The sequence below is a fragment of the Arachis ipaensis genome, chromosome B6 (genome assembly GCF_059453495.1).
Source record: "Arachis ipaensis isolate K30076 ecotype BB chromosome B6, ASM5945349v1, whole genome shotgun sequence".
Taxonomy (NCBI): domain Eukaryota; kingdom Viridiplantae; phylum Streptophyta; class Magnoliopsida; order Fabales; family Fabaceae; genus Arachis; species Arachis ipaensis.
Window position 1 is genome coordinate 138,756,827 of NC_142441.1, and position 20,752 is coordinate 138,777,578.

General features: G+C 37.3%; 1 protein-coding gene across 1 annotated transcript; it reads right to left on the reverse strand.

The window, feature by feature from the left end:
• Window positions 1-2,580: 2,580 nt before the first annotated feature.
• On the reverse strand, window positions 2,581-4,944 carry LOC107624653 (inositol transporter 1-like). The gene is made up of 5 exons (XM_088491680.1): window positions 4,803-4,944; window positions 4,636-4,706; window positions 4,024-4,359; window positions 3,823-3,930; window positions 2,581-3,414 (listed from the first exon to the last, which is right to left on the reverse strand). Exons 1-5 carry the CDS (start codon window positions 4,942-4,944, stop codon window positions 2,581-2,583), a joined length of 1,491 nt encoding a protein of 496 aa, XP_088347806.1.
• Between the last annotated feature and the right edge of the window lie 15,808 nt (window positions 4,945-20,752).

Sequence of the window (20,752 nt, forward strand, 5' to 3'; positions counted from 1 at the left end):
TCAGTAGAGGAACCAAGGTGTTCTTAGCAACGATAATAATGATGATGAGAGTTAAGGCCATGATTGATCATGACCAACTCTGATAATATGTAAAGGTATTGAAAGAGATTAAAACCAAAGAGAAAGTTAATAGAATGAACTTAGAATATGAAATTGAATTGATAGTGGAATGAATTAGTTTACACTTGAAGCTACCTCACTTATCTACACACTAAGAATGAAGGATAACTCATCAATAGCTAACACTTAATTGATCCTATAACAGATTCTCACTTCATCTAACTAACTCTGTAATGTTAACTAACTCTATTGCATATCACACATGTCACCACTCATCACTGTCTTCTCCATTAACGTTTCCTCCTTTTCTTTGGCTAAAGCTGCCAGTAAGCACGCTGACACATGTGCACGTACATATATATTGCATTTTTCATTTCTTCTCCTTTTATTTTTTATTCTTCTTCATTTCATGTTCAAACCCTAGCTTTATGACTTTTTGTGCTTTCACAAGTTTTAGGCGTATTGGAAAAAGTTGTTGATCATGTACTTGCTTGCTCAACTATTCTCTTTATATTATTATTTTTTTCATAAGCTTTCTCCTTCCAAATATTTGAAACTTCTTCAAAAGTCAACCTTTTTGTCTTTGGTATGCAGAAAATCACAAAAACTATTGCAACACAAGCAACAGCCAAAAGAATCATAAAACTCACCAAGCCCAATCGCATCCACAAAAGAAAGGAAGTTAATAGACATGATGACAATTATTGCAGACATGCCACCACAAATTCCTCTAAACTCTTCAAGGTATATCTCAGTGTTCACAGCCCAAGGAACAAGACCCATTCCAGTTGCAAAGAATATAATATACAAAGCCAAACCCGCAATAGCAAGTCATCCATAAACTAAACTCGGGTTGCCATGTCCTCTAACATGACATGAAACAGAGAGTAGGATTAAATTAGTACATTTTAAATTCAATTCATACCTTCTTTTTCAAGAAATCATTGCACATGTTTTAACTAACTAGTTTTCTCTCAACCCCACACACTAGTAGTAGACACTCTCTTGACACATATTTATGTAGAAAATTTGTTTGGTTCTTAAAAAATTTGTATAATTGTATCTGATTTGTCTAAAAAGTGAGAGATGAAGAGGTGGATCTCATCTTTTATATTTGTGTCATGTAATTAAAAAATTAGTCATAGTAGAAGAGATCATTTATGTATTTATTCTAACATTGATTTTCAACTATCCTTGTACAATATGACATCATATATATATATATATATATATATATATATATATATATATATATATATATATATATATATATATATATATATATATATATATATATATATATATATAAGTGGTGTTAAACAATTTTAGTATCATAAATATATAAATTTAATATTTTTAATTTAGAGATTGATCACAAAAATATGAAAGATAATTTATAAAAATATAATTTTTTATTTTTTATATATAGCAAGGTTGATATATATAAATATATAGTATTTAAAGTAACACATTTTTATATTTTTGTAATATAATATTTTTTTCAAATTAAAAATATTTATTAATATTAAAAATATTATTTTAATTTTAACACCACCTTTTAAATATTGTTAACATTGTATAACTATCGTAGCCTTCGTTCTTAATAAAGTAGTTTTACATATGTGTACAGTAACATAATACGACGTTAGTAAAAATACTTACTTTTTACATTGAGGGTGTGAATAGTTATCCAAATTAACAGATTTGATTATATGACTATATAAAATTAAATGTTATATAATATTAATACATCAAAATTAAACTATTTATTTTATATCTTTGTAAAATTTATCAATCAAATATTTTTGGATAAGATTTGAGTTCATTCTAATGTAATAAAATGACATTTTTTGTCCATAATAAATTAATCAAATCATAATGACTGTACATGGTCGAAAATAGCCAAGTATATACTGGGAGGAACTAGAAACCATAGCATGAAAACACATCAAGAGTATGAAAACTAGAAAGAAAACTAGAAAGAAAGCTAAGAGAATGAACTAAATATTAAATTGAATTGATGTTGGAAGAATGTATTAATTTACATATGAAGCTTCCTTACTTATTTACACACTACGAGTGAAAGATAGAGAAACACATCAATAACTAACACTCAACTGATCCTATAACAGATTCTCACTTCATCTAACTAACTCTGTAATGCAAACTAACTCTACATTGCTTGTCACACACGTCACTAGAGTCTTCTTCCTTAACACCCCCTCCGAAATCTCTCTCACTCTCTCAACATGTCTCAAGATTTGGAAGTGAGAAAAGGGCCATGGACCATGGAAGAAGACATGATCCTGATCAACTATATAGCCAATCATAGGGATGGTATTTTGAACTCTTTGGCCAAAGCTACCAGTAAGGACACAGACACATGCGCATGCACATATATGTTGCATCTTTCATTTCTTCTCCTTTTATTTTTTGTTCTTCTTCATTTCATGTTCAAACCTTAACTTTATGACTTTTCGTGCTTTCACAAGTCTTAAACGTATTGGAAAAAGTTGCTGATCATGTACTTGCTTGCTCAACCATGCTCTCTATGTTTTTATCTTTTCCATAGGCTTTCTCCTTCCAAATATTTGAAACTTCTTCAAAAGTCAATCCTTTTGTCTCTGGCATATAGAAAATCACAAAAACTATTGCAACACAAGCAACAGCCAAAAGAATCATAAAACTCTCACCAAGCCCAATAGCATCCACAAAAGAAAGGAAGCTAATAGACATGATGACACTACCAACCCAATTAATTGTTGCAGACATGCCACCACATATTCCTCTAAACTCTTCAGGGTATATCTCTGTGTTCACAGCCCAAGGAACAGGACCCATTCCAGGTGCAAAGAATATAATATACAAAGCCAAACCCACAACAGCAAGCCATCCATAAACTAAACCCGGGTTGCCATGTCCTCTAACATAACATGAAGCAGAGAGTAGGATTAACGATCCAACCACACCTATTAAGCTACTAAGTGTAAGCTTCTTTCGCCCTACAATGTCAATAAGGTAAATGCCAATAATTGTGCCACCGGCATTAATTGCAGAAACAATGAGGGATAAGAACAAAGCCGATTCGTTTGATTTGAAGCCAGCCAATTGAATGATTGTTGGGCTATAGTACATTATAACACTAATACCGGTAAGTTGTTGGAATGCTTGAAGTCCAGCGCCACATATGAACGCAACTCTGATTTCTTTCAACTTAAATACATCACTGTATTTAACTTTGACCTTATCCTTTTGTTCTTGCTCCATGTGAGCTTCAAGAATATCTATTTCGTCCTCCAACCGAGGAGATGGGTATATCCTAGAAAGAACATTGGTGGCCTCCTCCTTCCTATTCTGCAAGTTAAAAGTAACTAAGCTTTTAATTATTGTACAAAAAAAAATCAATATAAGGATTTATTTTACCCAAACTTTATAGGTGACTAATGACATAAAGTTGTCTTCATATGAAAATAATAGTTGATAATCATTAGATGATAATTTAGTTAAGAAAAAAAGTACAGGAAACTAATTTTTAGTTAGCTAACATTAGTCAACTTTAGATTTTATATTTATAATTTAAGTTTTAGGATCTAGAATTTAAGATAAACAAAATAACAAAATTGGCTGATGTTAGTTTAAAAAAAATTGGTTTCCAGCATTAACTTTAGTTTAACATATCAAATTATCTAATAGTTATTACCTATAATTTTTGCATAAAGAGAACTTCACATGAATGATCATTGATCTTATATCATCATTTACCTTCAAATATAGACATCTGGGGGACTCAGGAAGAAAGACCATAAGAACCAACTGAATAACAGCTGGTGTACCTGCAATTCCAAGCATCCAACGCCATGTTCCAGGAACCTGCACACATAATTTTGCTCTTAGAAAATCAAGATGGACGAAGACAAAATTATTACTATTGGTATTGTTAGCTAAAGAGTTGGATATGCTTACTCTAGTCAAACCATAATTGATGACAAAGGAAAGAAATTGGCCAGTTGTGATCATAAGACAATTGACACTAACTAATCCACCTCTTATTTCAGACGGTGATACTTCTGCGATATACATAGGAGCAGTAACAGAGGCAAAACCTACACCTAGGCCAACAAAAAACCGGCCAACTATGATAAGAGTGGGATTTGGTGCGACGGCGATCAAGAGTGATCCTACTGCGAAACAAATATCTGCCACAATAGTGGCAGCCTTACGCCCTAAAGAATCATTAATGTAACCACCAATGGCGGCACCGAAAATTGCACCAATTAAGGCCATGGCAACTATTAGTTCCTGCAAACATAACAAAATGAGAACATATAATTGCTGCAAAATGGCACTCTACTCTAGTCCTACTGTGTCATAGTCATAGTTATGTGAATTCACAATTTATCTTTGTTGTCGAATGCTATATATATACTTTTCCCATTAAAAATTTTAAATGTGATGTATTGCGTACCACCTACCAATTTTCCTACCAGAACATATTGCGTTTCATATAACTATATGGTCACAATTACAAGCTACCAAATTAAAAGAAAATGAACAAAAAGACACTCTCTCTTTTACCTGAAGAAAACTACTGTTCTTTACAACTTCAAAATCATCTTTTATGTACAAGAGAGTGCCAGATATCACACCTACAAATGAAAACAAAATATATGCTATTTCATTTCTTTCTTTTTTTTTTCTTAATTAATGAAATGGTAGACAATACGCATATATGTATACTGTACCAGTATCATAACCAAATAGAAGGCCACCAATACCAGCTGCAAAAGTAACTCCAATAATGTAAAAATTTTGGGAAAATGATATTCTGCGCTCTGGATGTTTCTCCAAATAATCAGAGCTTCCTGCTTTAATCGACACGCACATATCAGCCACCATTGCTAGCTTGCTTTTATCAACTAGTTGTAAATTACATGTTAATGCGTGAGATCTAACATAGTTTTATAGATAATAAAGTTGTTAAATTTAAAAATTTTGTTGGATTTCTTGTTCCCTTAAAAGTCGATGGGCATATATATGATAACAACATTTGTTTTTTTTATGAAGGATCAGTTTTATGTTGATGTGAACTTGCAACTAGATTACTCTCCCTTCTTTTTATTTCCTTTCCTACTTTCCGTTATTACTCTGTCACAACGAATATGTACTCAAATACCTACATATGTTAACATGATTGCTGTCATTTTGGATCCTTATATTAACTATCTTAATTTAGATTATTTTAATTCTTATGTATTGATACCATTTAATAATTTTCTATTTTTGTCTAATCAAATATATTTATAGTATTCATGAGCCTTTCAAGCTATAATCGGTGGTTATGTGAAATTTATTTGCTGATGTATTGATATGTTAGTTGGATGTCTATAAAAATCTAATTCATAGTGATATTTATTATATAAATTAAATCCAAATAATTAATACATGTGAATCATAAAAATTATTTGCATATATTTTCTTGCGAGAAATGTTAAAGATAATTTTTATTAATATTAGTTAATACTGTTAGCTAACATTTTATTTTTATATTGTTAGGAGTTAATTTTAGTATTTAAAATTTAAAATTTAGTACTTAAACTTTAAAATATTTACTAATATTAATTAAAAATAATAAATTTTATTGGTTATGGAACATTATTTTTTTGTTATACTAAGTTGAGTTGTGAGTATATTTCTTTGGTGGCTTTTTATAGTTGGTGAAAATTCTGTTATGTAATGTGATAGGCACTTATTACCTTCTTATTCAATGGTCAACAAATAGTATCTTCTGGTAAAAGAGATAAGCCGTGGATAATCACTTAAATAAAGATTAACTTAACTAACAACAACTCTATTTGTCATCTTTTTTTTTTTGAAAGTAAGAGCTCAACACAATACAGTGGAGCGAACAGAGCTAGACAAGCAGCATACGCCTACTTAAATAACTAAATCAAACACATAAACTCCCCATGTCATCTTCGGCATAGCCATCAACAACAAAAGGGATCAACACCACTCCACTCATTAACGCTTCTCACGGTCATGTTAATGACTTCTTCAACACATCTGCTTTGATTCTGGAGAATCCTGTTATTCCTTTCCATCCATATATTCCAAATGACCGCACAAAAGCACCTCAGCCGCTGCTTACGATCCTCCTTACTCCTCGATTCCTCTGTCCAACTGAGAAAGTGCTCTTTCATCGAACCCGGATAAAACCATTGACAACCGAATCCTGATATCCAAGCACTCCACACCTACCACGTAAATGCACAGCCTAGAAACAAGTGATATACATGTTCCAATTCATTATTACATAGCACGCATATAGTATCTTCCTGTCTGATAATTCCAAACCAGCTCAGCCTTTCCTTAGTGTTCACCCTGCCTATTAAAACAAACTAAGCAAAAAGCTCCACTCTTGGTGGAACCAAACCTTTCCAAATGGTCCTTGTGAAGCTGTAGCTGGTTACCACCTCTGGGAGTGCTTCAACCTGCATCACCTGCACAAATGAGTTAGTTGAAAAAGCACCTTGCCTATCATATTTCCAAACCACTCGATCCTCTCTATTATTACTAATTTCACCGGTCTCAAAGCCTCATGTAATTGACTTAGAAGCTCCAATTCCCACTAAAAAAGCTCGTGCCTCCATTAGAAATTCCAAAACCACTCTATCCCATTCCAAAACCCACAGTCCCCAATAACGTATCCATATTAGTTTGAAACAGAGAAAAGCCTCAGGAACTGGTCTTTCAAAGATCCACATAGTAGCCATACATCCTCCCAAAACCGAGTCCGTCGCCCATCACCAATCTCCATGGACAAACTTGTAACCATCTTATCCCTTATACGTTCATTCATGATGTGCAACTGGCATATATCCTTCCATGGGCCTCCTCTTGTAGATAGTGCTTGAGTTGACAGTAGATCATTGGGATTCAGATTATTACATGAACATACAATTTTCTTCCACAACGGGCACTCTTCCTTTGTAAACTGCCACCACCACTTAAACAACAATGCTGAGTTCCGAATAATTGCATCGCCAACTCCCAAGCCACCTAGTTTCTTTGGAGCATGTACCATTTCCCATCTAACTAATGCCATACCATTCCTACCATCTTCCTTACTCTATATGAATCTTCTCTATAGTGAAATCAACTTCTCAGCAACAGCTTTCGGCATCTTAAATAGACTCAAATAGTACACTGGCAAACTGTTCAATACTGATTTGATGAGCACCAACTTTCTAGCTTTGTTTAGCACCGTAGCTTTCCACAAGCTTAGTTTTTCCTCCACTTTGTCCAGAATAGGCTTCCAAGTCTTCGCCATCCTCGGGTTTGCTCCTAAGGATATCCCAAGGTATTTAACTGGGAGAGTGTCCCCCTTACAACCCAAAAGGTTACACATACGCTGTGTCTACTGCTTTTCACAATTAATCGAAATCAAAATTAATATAGAGGTCTGACATCAACTCAAAACATCACAGAAGTCGCTTATAATTCTTAATAGTCTCCTCTTCTGGTGGGCAAAATAGAATAGTATCATCATCAAACTGAAGGTGCGACAATTCTATGCTATCCTTACCCACTAACAACGGTAATATACGTCCATTCCTGATCGCCTCTCCAACTATTCAATGTAGCACATCCATAGCCAGTACAAATAAGAAGGGAGAAAGCGGGTCACCTTGTCTCAAACCTCTTTCCATTTTGAAAGGCTTAGATGGTGACCCATTTATCAATACTGACATAGATGCAATGGCCACACACTCCATAACCCATGCTCTCCATTTATGTCCGAAGCCCATCTTTTGTAATACCAAGTCCACAAAGCTCCATTTGACTCTGTCATATACTTTTTGGAAATCTAGCTTGATTATTGCTGCTTCCTTTTTTCTCTGTTTAAGCCAGTTTACTATTTTACATGCAATAAGTGCCCCATCGTGTATTTTCCTTCCCTTGACGAACGCACTCTGAGTCTCCCCTATTAACCCTAGCATCACTGATCTGATCCTCCTGACTAGCACCTTTGAGATGACCTTGTAGACGCACCCCACCATACTAATAGGTCTCAAGTCTTTGATCTCCTTTGCACCAACAAACTTTGGAGCCAATGCCACCCAAGCAATATTACTATCAGTCAGTAACCTGGAAGAATTAAAGAACCCCATCACTGTTGTCGTAAATTCAGGTCCAATCTCATCCCAGCATCTCTTAATGAAGTTCATGTTGTACCCATCACAGCCTGGCACCTTAGAGGATTCGCAGTCCCACACAGCCTCTCTGATCTCCTCAGCTGACGGCATCCTCTCTAAGGTTACAGCATCTTCCTCATCTATCTTTCCCACCAGACCATCTCTAAAGCCCATCATTGGAGTAGCTTCCTGATGATATAATTCCTTGTAAAACTCTCTGATGGCTATCTTGATTCTCACTTGATTTCTGACCGTTCTACCGTTTATCACCAGTGTATCAATCTTATTGTTCCATCTTCTTGCTGAAGCCATATTGTGAAAGTATCTTGTATTTTTGTCCATCTCTTTCGCGTGCCGAGACCGAGACATCTGTTTCCAATGCATTTCCTTCCTTACATACCATCTATCACAACAAGTAACCAGCACCTTTCTTCTAGCCTCCATCGTGGTATCATATACTCCATTGCTAACCATATCATCAACTCTCTTGATTTCTTCCTCAAACTTTGTGATCTTACTGTCCATCTCCCCAAAATTAGCCTTGTGTCATCTTGATAAACCACTATTTTATGGTTTTTATTGTGCTAATTTGAGTGGTTTTTATCAATTCTTTGCTCACTTATTCATATAATTTGCATGTTTTACATTTTCCTTCCTAATTCTGTGCTTTGATTAAAAACATGCTTCTTTGGCCTTAAAATTACTAATTATTAATCCTCTCTTATTACCATTCGATGTCGTGATATGTGTGTTAAGTGTTTTCAGGATTTATAGGGCAGGAATGGCTTAGAGAACAGAAAGGAAGCATGCAAAAGTGGAAGTAATACAAGAAATTGAAGGAATTGCTAAGCTGTCCAACCTAACCTCTTCGTACTAAATCTATCATAACTTGAGCTACAGAGGTCCAAATGAGGCGGTTCCAGTTGAGTTGGAAAGCTAACATCTGGAACTTCGAAATGATATATAATTTGCCATGGTTGCTCAGCAGATAAGCGGCGCACACGCGTGCATCTGCAAAAATTCAGCGTATCAGAATTTGCCCCCAGCGATTTCTGGGCTGTTTTTTACCCAGTTCTCGGCCCAGAAAACACAAATTAGAGGCTGCAGAGTGGGGGAATCATTCATTCATTCACACAACTTTCATTCACATAATTTTAGGTTTTAGAAGTAGTTTCTAGAGAGAGAGAGAGAGAGGAGAGAGCCTCTCTCTAGGTATTAGGATTCTTAGCTTTAATTCTTCTCAATTTCAGATTTCTATTTTACTTTAATTTAGTTTTTTTCTACTCTTATTAGCTCTAGCACTTTAGTTATCTATTTTTCTTGTTGATCTCTTTATGTTGCTATTTTAGTTTATGGATTCTCATGTTAGATTTAATTCTCTATTTAATGCAATTTGAGGTATTTTATATTTATGATTGCTTTCTTCAATTTATGTTATTGATACTTTCAATTGGTTGTTTAGGTTTTATTATCTCTTATTAATTTCTAGGTCTTTATGTTATGCCTTCCAAGTGTTTGATAAAATGCTTGGTTGGGATTTAGAGTAGATTTCTCTCCTTTTGGCTTTGGTTGAGTAATTGGAGACTCTTGAGTTATCAAACTCTTTTTGTTGATTGATAATTCAAAGTTGCTAGTTGATTTGGACCCCTCTAAAGCTAGTCTTTCCTTAGGAGTTGACTAGGACTTGAGGAATCAAATTGATTCATCCACTTGACCTTCCTTCATAGTTAGAGGTTAACTAAGTGGTAGCAATGGACAATTCTCATCACAATTGATAAGGATAACTAGGATAGGACGTCTAATTTTCATACCTTGCCAAGAGTTTTCTTAGTTATTAATTTAATTTCTTGCAACTTTTCTTGTTCCTTATTTCAAAAATCCAAAAAGATACTTTTCCATAACCAATTATAACTACACTTCCCTGCAATTCCTTGAGAGATGACCTGAGGTTTAAATACTTCGGTTTAATTTTTTTGGGTTTGTTTTAATGACAACCAAATTTTTGTATGAAAGGATTATTGTTGGTTTAGAAACTATACTTGCAACGGGAATTTATTGTGAATTCTTTACTAGCAAAAATCCGTTCATCACATCTCCCTAGCGGTATTGTTAGTGCGTTCAACTTATCTGTGAACTGTATCTCCCCCAAACCTCTCCATTCCTCTTTAACCATACTGAGAAATCCATCATGTGTAAACCACGAATCTAGACTTCGGAACGGCCTTGGACCTCCCCTCAGCTTTTTGTCCTCCAGTATTATGGGGCAATGATCTGACAATCCCCTTGGCCCCCCTCGTAACCGAGTTTCTGGAAACGCTTCTAGCCACTCCACATTAACCAGAGCTCTATTATATGATTGCAAGAGCGACCTCGAAACCATGTAAACTCGCGATCAGTGAGTGCCAAATCTACTAATTGCATATCTTGTATCTGGTTCCTGAATTCTTCCGCTGACCGAGGTACAGTAGTTGCACCTTTTCTTTCCTCCACATGTATTATCTCATTAAAATCTCCCATAAAACAACAAGAGACCTGACATAACCTAGCTATATAGCTTAGCTCCTCCCAAACATGACACTTCTCATCTCTATTATGAGGACCATAGACCAATACAAAAGCGCAATGGAAACTACTCTTTAAACATTACTCCTTCGACACACAGCCACCTCTCCCCCTTATAGCAGTTATTCATTTTAAACACTGATTCATCCCATATTAACAGCAGCCCACCAGATGCACCATCAGAGCTTACATACTCCCAGCCTAAATCATCTCTCCCCCATATTCTGGCAACATCAAACTTCGTCACAACCTGTCTTTTAGTCTCAATCAGGCCTAACAGATTTAAACTATATTTTCTCTTTAAGTCCTTCACCATTCTCAACTTCCCGTCATCCCGTAAACCCCTAACATTCCATGCACTAAAATTCATTTAACATTTTTTGTACACACCTATTTTTTTTTTGTTTGGGTCTGCACCGTCTCATCTTTTCCTTCTGTTTTGCCACTTTCCTTTTGCGAGCTATTTCCTCATTTTGTGCCTGAAGGATTGCCATAATGTCATCCTCTTCATTATACAATATAGCACCTGACTCTTTAGCCAGCTCCCAAGTCCTTCCATTTTCCAGCAATTGTTCCCACAATTCTGAGCTCTGACTATCACTGTCCTCTGCTTCATTAGTGACATCCTCGTTCCCAGGATGATTCCTTCCATAGCCATCATCTTCATGTTCAGCAGCCACCATTCTACCGTCACAACCACTCCCCAATATTAATCCCCCCTCCGTAGAACCCCCCTTATATCCTCCACCTCCGTCGTCATCCACTCCCTGTTGCACCACTTCGCCATGACCTGCATGACCATCCATAGTTGCTGGTACCCCTGTCCCACTCGTAGTTGCACTCTCATCATCCTCAACAGTCGCATCTGCATCAGTTCGGAGACCTTCTCCCACTGTGCAGGGCAACCGGCTTTGGATGTCCCCAGCCAGCCGTGTCTCGCCGTTTCTTTCGCTATCAGTCCCATCGCCCTCCCCCTCGAAGAGGAACTGAGTGCCGCTACCTTCTGCTGCTTGTTCTGGAAAGGAGGACCCAAACCCATGCCTCACTCTGGCTATCCTACCTGGCTCCTTCAAACTTGGTCCAGCTGATGGATTCGCAGCTGTTGAGGACTTTGGGCCTGCCAAGGCCATTTTCCCCTCCTCCAATATGTTATTGCATCTGGCCCACGACTCACTTGGAGAAGGAATTTTTTTTGCTTATTATTGGACTTCCTTCGCAGCCCATTTAACTCACATGTTATTGTTCTATCAGAGTCAGCCACGTAACTCGAACCGCATCTTCCCCCAAAATTAATGAACCTTCCTTGATTATTGCCAGTTACAGATTGAACCGTTGCACTATTCTCACGATCATGATTTCTACTGCCATTACTGCCATTAATCCATTCATTTAAAATTAAGTCTGCGATTACGATTCTGCCTTTATCTTCTTCCTCGCTCCGGTTTACCATCATCGACAACTCTTCGTCTGGGGTTCCTCCATGCAAAGCTTCTGTTCCCTGTCTCTGCCTTGTAACCATTCCTGAGTTCCTGCTTTTTTTAACATGATTCCACTCTATACCTGCCCCTTCATTCCTCCTGTTCGCCGTACAGTGCAAATTATACGCCTCATGTCCTATCTCCTTCACTAGAACATCAAAACCCCCCGCGCCAATTGTTATATGGATCCATTCTTTAATCACATCCATTACACAAGTATCAATCTGGATCCATCCTACAGTGAACGAGTTACACAATTCCGTCTTTTTGTCACATCCAACCATTTCTCCCCATTGACCTCCTATCGTTCTAGAAGTGTTGACTGACCATGCATGCAACGGAACTCCAAAACATTCCAACCATACTCTTCGAGTTTCACTATGTTCCAACTCCTCCCACTTTCATACACTGTGAAACAATTGTAGGAGCCTGTTCATGTTGAATGTGTATGTCTCCTTAGTATGCAAGACACTATCAAAGGTTAAGAGCGCTTTGTAAGCTCCCATTTCCCGAACTTGGACTACATTTGGGATGTTTTTCGCAATCATTTCCTTCAAAGAATTAAAATCAATAGGCTTCGTCGTGCCCCCTACAAGGCTTCTCTGCAGCCATTCCAAATTTTCTGTCACAGCTTCTACTTCTACCTTCTTAGTCCAGCCATTTCCATTTGGGTCTTTTTCAACCTCCTTCGTCCTTGGGTCCCGTCCAGATATCAAAGGATCATGCTCCACTACCATCGAAATTGTGACATCACCTCTATTCCCGTTGGTTATGTTCCATGTTCCCAACATTCTTCTATATTTAGCTTCTCCCACAGATACAACTTTACCTCTCAGCCACAATCGATTCATTTCCGCTATTGCTTTCAAAGTTCCTCCTTTTGTTGTGTACCGAATAAAAGCAAACATATATATGAATCCATTTTTCTATTTCTGGGATAGATATATATCATTGATACGTCCCGTCCAGTTGAATAGGCAGAATAACTCCCTCTTTGATATGTCTTTTGGGAGGTTACTCACGAAAATGGAGAAGGATTCATTCTCTAACTGCCGATACTCTTCTATCTTTATCAAGTGCCTTAGATCTACCCCTCCCTATGTTTCCCGCCCACTCTCTCTCTCTCTCTCTCTCTCTCTCTCTCTCTCTCTCTACAAGAGAATAATTTTTTTTAATGCAAGTGTATGATTTTAGAGTTATTTGTCATCTTTTTATTTGACGGTCAATGAAAATGCTATCATTAACCATTGAAATTGTGGCATATTTATTATTTAAAAATATATTGTTAGTCAATAAATTACGACATGCACATATATTAATCATGTTGTGTTCTATATTAATTAGTTTAAATTAACAATAAACATGAGATATTTAATTCTATCCTTCCGAAACTAGAGATATTTTCCTCTTCGAATAAAAAATTTTAAGCCACATGTTATAGTTTATAACCATTCATCAAATTTTTTTTATCCTTTTTATTATATTTTTTCTCTCTTTTCTTAAATATTTGTGAAACTAATTAGAGAAAAAATCACTCTTCTTTCACGGTGTATATAAGAATTAGTTCCCAAATTAGTATTTAATATGCATATGAAAAATTATTAGATTTTACAATTCTAGGAAAGAAATATATTATTTTGACAGAAAATTCTGTTTCAAAAATTGTAAATAATGATTAAAAATTAATAAATATTATTTAAAATAAGGATAAAAATAATAAAATAATAAAATTGAAAAACACGGTTAAATAATACTTGCATTCAAAGATACTTTTACTTTAAAAATTTTATGCATTGAAACTTCATTATTGTATTAGGATATAATTTATATTTAAATATATTAAATTTTTAATGAACCGAAACTTGTAACACCCTACCACATAGAGTTTTACACCTAGGATGTAAAACAGAGGTGGCGAGGTGCTACGACCTCTAAGATAGGATATGAATATATATAATAGTCAAAAGAATGTAGTATACTAGGAGTCTTGAAGGATTGGTCAAACAAAATTTGTGAAAATAAAAAGCGCAATGCTCAGGAACGTGGTTACTTGCGTGCGAAGAAACCGACAGTCAACGAACATAATATAACAGAAACTAGGGGTAGAGAGCAAAAAAGATACAAAATAACAAGCTCCTAACTCAGCCTGCGAAACCAAGGCTGGCCAGAGAATATTTACATACATATATACATATCCCAAAGGCCAAAATACATAAATAAAATCCTAGCTCTCCATTAGCCTCTAAAAGGAACAAAATAATAAGTCAATCGGAGAGAGTTAAGTATATGTATATACATAAGCTATATATCAAAATAAACCCAGGAACTATTCTGCTTCAGAAGTCCCGACGCCTAGCGAGCAGCCTCTCGACCTGCATATGAAAAACACAACACAGTATGGGGTGAGAACCAGAGGTTCTCAGCATGATAAAGGTGCCATGCACATAATATATAAGGTCCTGGGAATGCCAGAGGCAATCCTGCAATGCCGATACTCAGATTATAAAACTTAAAGAACTAAACAGAAACCATAAATCAGGGTGGTTCTCTAAGGCTTTCTCAACTAAATCACCTCCTTAAATCTAGCTGGAACTTAAATAGAATCCTCAATCTCTCTGCCTTTCCTCCGTTCCCCCATCTCCGGTAATTACAAAGACAAACAAACAGACAAAGCAAGCACAGGTAGAATACAGATAATACAGATATCAATTATGACAATTAGCATATTATAATCAATTAGGCAATCTCAATTAATGCACAAACAAGCCATACATACAAATGCATATGATGCATGCCTATCCTGTGGCCGTTGATATCAACTGTCGGTTACGTAGCCATCCCGACATGTTCTCAAGCTCAAAAATAGACCATGGGGAGAATTCCGAAGCTGACATGGGGAAGAGAACGCCCACAAGCTTAATAATATCCATGGGACGAATCCCAAGCTGACATGGGGAAGACAATACCCCAAGCTGAATGTTATCCATGGGACGAATCCCAGGCTTACATGGGGAAACAACACCCCAAGCTCAATAATAACCACGGAAAAAATCCCGGCTGACATGGGGAGGGCAACGCCCCAAACTCAAGTTATTCAATCGTTTCTTATAATTTATCATTTCCAATCTCACAGTGATTCACGTCTCATCTCATCATTCTCAATTATTCAACATCATTAAGATTCATGTCTCATCTCATCATTATTAATGTCACTTTACTATCTCAATTACCTCTTATACCATTTTTCTCATCTTTATCGATCAAATACCATCTCCTCTAATCACTTATTACCTTTTAAACAAATCTTTCTTCACCTTCAAGTTACCACAATTTCCTAACTTCATTCTATGATTAGGCCTACTAACAATATTTAGACTAAAGAAATGAAAATAGAAATCTGGAGGTTCAAGTTTGAGCTTTAAAACACAAAATTTGTTTTTGGTGAAAACAGGGCCATGCGTACGCGTCGGTACGCGTTTAGGCCAAGACGCTACGCATCCCCTAATTACACGTACGCATGCAAACCAGGCAGTAGCGTTTGTCTGCGAATGGGGTATATGCGTACGCAAAAATTCCATGTCACGCGTATACGTGGGCCACGCGTACGCGTGAACATGCGTTATTCCAAAAATTTCACAAAGTTTCAAAGGCGGCAGAATTTTAATTTCTAACATCAAACTTCCGACGCACATAACTTTTTTGTTTTAAATCATTTTTCATCTGTTCTTTAAACGGCGTAAACTTCACATATCCAATTTTTATAAGAAACAAGTTTGAAATCACTTGGAGGTCCAGAAGCCAAGTTATGGGTCACCAAAGTCCGGCCAAAAACCAAATTTCACAAAAACCTCAAAACCTCATTTTCTTTTTAAGGCTCATTCCAACCCAATCCATCATACCTATAATCATCACTATAACTTACCCTTAACAATATCACAAAAATCTTTGCAATCCTACCATTTCTCAACTCAATAACATCTCACTTCAACCTAAACTTCACAAGTTGACAACAAACACCAACATATCAATCTATATATATACATATTGCCATGGTCACAAGTTCTTCAAACATCATTACATCATCATTCATCATTCCAATACTAACAAAATCAAGTGAACACCACACATGCTCACTTCATATCATTATCACTAAACATTCAATACACATAATCATTCCAGCTTACCCTATAGTTCTCTAGCCTAAGTTTTTACACGACATTATATATTATATACGCGAAACCTAAATCATACCTTGGCCGATTTTCACGTTTGTCCAAGGAAACCCACTAAGCCAAACATAGCTCCAAGGCCCAAAATCACCAAAGCATCAACACTAATCCTCTACCAAGCCTTTCAATGCCCAAAATCAAACTCCAATATATGTATACACACCTAATTTCACATACCCATATATAAAATTCAATACTCATACACTAATTTAATGAATTAACTAGGGTTAATAATCCTTACCGTACCCACGGACCAAGAGAGCCAAGTCCAACAAGCTCCACAAGCTAGATTGAACCTAGAGAACCAAAATCAATAATTCCTCAACTTGGATTCTCTTTAATTTCGAAAATTGAGGGATAGAGAGGTTGGGGTGAGATTGAAGCTTACCTATGAAATTGGTCCGATAGAATCGTAGAGCTCGACACAGTAGACGCGTGGCCGTAAACGGTGCAGCGATCAGAGCTCAGATGGAGAAGATATGTTGGATTGAAGTGAAGGTTAGGGTTGAAAGCTTTTTCCCCCTTCTTCCTTTGTTGTGCAGCGTAAATGAAGAAGGAGAAAGGGGAAGCTGGCTCATTAAAAGTGAATGGCCTGAGTTGGGCCTTGGGCCCGATTCGCTTGGTTCGGCCCGCTCGGCCCAATCTTGAGCCAAATTCTTTAAAATTAGTATAGAAATTCTCGTTTTAATTTTTTATATCACATTAAACTATCAAATCCCATTTTTGTAAGACCCAGAACCTTTGAAAAATCTTTTTATGATCAAGTTTCAAATCATATAGTTATTTACAGCCTTAATTTCAGAAATCATTTTATTAAAGATAATTAAGGCAAGTTTTGATTTATTGAACTTGAGATAATTTATGATTATTATCCAATTTTATAATTGTTGGATTATTTTCTATATTTAAATTATAAATTTAGCAGTTGTGAAATAATAAGGATTTTATATGTTTTGGACTAAGTAATTAATATTTTGAATATTAGTACTGCTATTTTGGAAAATAGAGAAATTAATTATATTATTTCTAATCTTTAGATTCGGGCATTTTGTTGAAAATAATTTGTAAAAGTAGATGAGCAAATAGTGTTTTTCCATATACAATAAGTGTTGAAATTACATTGGATTTCAATTACCATATTATTCCTAATTTTATGTGAATTTACCATAATGCCCTTAACCCTAATTTTCAAATAAGGAAAACCCTAACCCGGTAACCCATTACCCGACCCGGTTATCTCTCAACCTCACTCAATCCCCCCAAACCCAGCCGCAACACAGCAACAATAGCTGCAAAAGAAATGGAACGAAGAAAGAAAAAGGGCTAGGAGGAAACGGGGAAACGCAGAGGGAAAAGCTGCGCTGTGACCACCGGCCAGCCGTCGCTGTCGTCTGGCGCTTACCCACTCACCACCGCCGCTGGAGGAGCCGTGACCAACGTGTCGCTGTCGCTGAAGCACACAGCGCCGCTGTCGCCCTCGCCGCGCCGCCGCCATCCTTGCGATCACGAAGAGGCTGACGGGAGGAACTGGTGCGCACGGGAGGGGAAGAAACCGCCTCTGCACTGCCGTCGTTCACAAGCTCAGCCACCTCGCCATTGTCACCGCCAAGGGTTGTCGCGGCTGGTGCTGCTGCCGTCCCTGATGGGTTCCACCGTGGAGAAGGGAACGACGCAGGGGATAGGAGGTCGCGCCGCTGCTGCCGCCAAAGGAACCCGTCCCTGCTGAGCCGCCGTTGCCACTGCTAGGGTTTGCTGCCGCCGTGCTGTTGAGAGGAGGGCCATCCAGTCACACCGAGCATGAGAGACGGAGAGATCAGAGGCTGAGCTGGGGTTCAGCCACCATGCCCAGCCGTGCTCGCGTCGCCGGCGCCGCCTCCGTCAGAACTGCCGCCGTCAGAAAGGGGTCTCGGCCGCCGCAAGCATCGTTGCCGGAGAAGAGAGCTGCGTCTCTGTGATTCTGACCGCCGGGAGTGGTTCTGTGACTTCCGGGAGCACCGCCGGAGCTTCTGGCTGCTTTTGCCGTCGTCGGAAAAATTCTGTCGGTAAGGGTTTCAAGTTGGCTCTCCTTTCCATTGAGTTTTCGGGAATCTCATTGTCTCTGCATACTGTTCAGGTCACCGCTGCCGCTTGAGGTGGCTATCGGGCAGCCGCCGAACCGGTTCAGAGATCGCCGCTGTTTCGGTTCAGCCGTTCCTCCTTCGGTTCTGTAAGCGTTTTAATTTGAAAGCCCTTTTGTTACTGTTCCGTTATCTCACGCTGAGGTTTGTGGCATTAATTGCTATAAGATTGAGTTTTGATTGTTGTATGTTGCGAATAGTGTTGCTTTGGTTATTGCGAAAGTGGCTGGGAGCTGAGGTTTTGGTTGCCGTCAGTTCGGGTTGAGCCGGAAAGGACTCTATGAGACGTTTGGATTATGGAATTGCGTTTTGAGGTAGGGGCGCTTTCCGAAAACTATATTTTGTATATTGGAATTATTACATATGGGTACTGATGTGAGGATGTGTATTTGGTGATTGTATCAGTCCTATGTATTGTTTGGTTGTTTTGTATGATTATGGGTGTTGGTTTAACTCGACTGTTGTGTGGCTTTGTGAAACGAAATGCTTTTGAAATTGATTCTTTTAAAGCTTTGAGATCGAGTTGAATCCGTTGGAAATTGATTTGAGTTGAATGGATTTTCTTGAGAATGTGAAAAAAAAAAATAGAATACACTCTTGAATTCAGCCTGGCTTGCTTTAATGATCTGGTTTGAATAAATGACTATTGCTGAACCGTTTCTTTGAAACTTTAGAAATGAGTTTATTCGGCTGATAATGATTTGGTTTTTGAAACGGTTTTCTTGGAATATGGAATTGAGATGGTTGTTGGATTTGGCTTGCCTTGAACTGATTTTGGATTTTTGGGCTGTTGAAAAGGATTGTGGAACGGTTTAGTTGGGACCCGAACCGGGTGGCAAAGTCCAAGTTTTAGGGGAGGTGCTGCCGAAATTTCTATAAAATCCGAGTCTTTATTGAAATGTTGTCTGGAAAAATGACGAGTTAAAGATTTCTACTATTTTATTTGAATTATCAAGAAAAGGATGATTCATACTTTTGAAATGGATTACTAAAGAGGAAATTGTGATTTAGCCTTGCTTCTTAAGAAAGGCATTGTATATCTTTCAGGAGAAAGCTATTTAGATGAAACTTATGTTTTAAAGCTGTTTTAAATGTGACAAGTGCAATGCCTTTGAATTTGACTTGAGGGTTTCAATTAGAGGAGTTTTCAATGGCTTTGAAAGAACCTGAATGTCTATTGACAAGTATCATTTTGAAATGTTTGAGAAAGGTTTTAAGTGCTCCTTGAATTCTGAACCTTTGCAAGACTAAAACAATTTTGAACAGTCGAAATGCTTTAGAATTTATCATGGGGGTTGAAGCTGGTTTTACCTAGGAAACGGAAATGGCTTTGAAAGAAGTAAATGATTACGTGACTCGGTTTGGCTTAGATCCTATTTTATTACTCAAATCAGAAAGCCAATGTTTTAATGATTTTAAATGAATTTGGCAAAATGAGTTATGTTATTCTCCCCTAAAGACTTGGGACTCTGCCGAGAAACTTTTGTTATAAAGTCCCATTGTTGGATGGGTGATTTTTGAATATCTCAAAGAGGCTTTTAACTTGCCATGATGATGGAAGTTTTGGAAAGAGAATGCCGAGAGTGGCATTATTTTAAAAGGGGAATTTACCTTGAGTAAAAGTGGCTTATGAGCCTGAGATGATTTGAGAAATGAGATCATTAAAGCCAAGGCTGAAAAGAGTTGAAACTTGATTTCAAAGTGAAATGAATTGAGAAAATGATTTATGGCTTAAATGCCGATTTCATGAATTTGATGATTTTGAATGTGGAAGTGCTGTTTTGTTGAGAGCCTGAAATGGCTGTGTATGTTTATACATGTTGATTGGTTCTGGATTGAACCGTGAGCCGGAATGGCTGTGTATGATATGAATATTGGCTGGTTCTGGATTGAACCGTGAGCCGGATGGCGGAGATGGATGTTGATCCATGGCTGAGAATGAATGCATATATGCTGAGATATTGATAATTGTGATTTTTGCACTTCCATTATTTGAGATACGAGTTTCCCTGGGTAGTAGCAGTGGCTAGCCACCACGTGCTCCAGGTTGAGACTTGATACTCTGTTGACCCTATGTCGTAAGTGTGGCCGGGCACTGTGAAAGCCCGGAT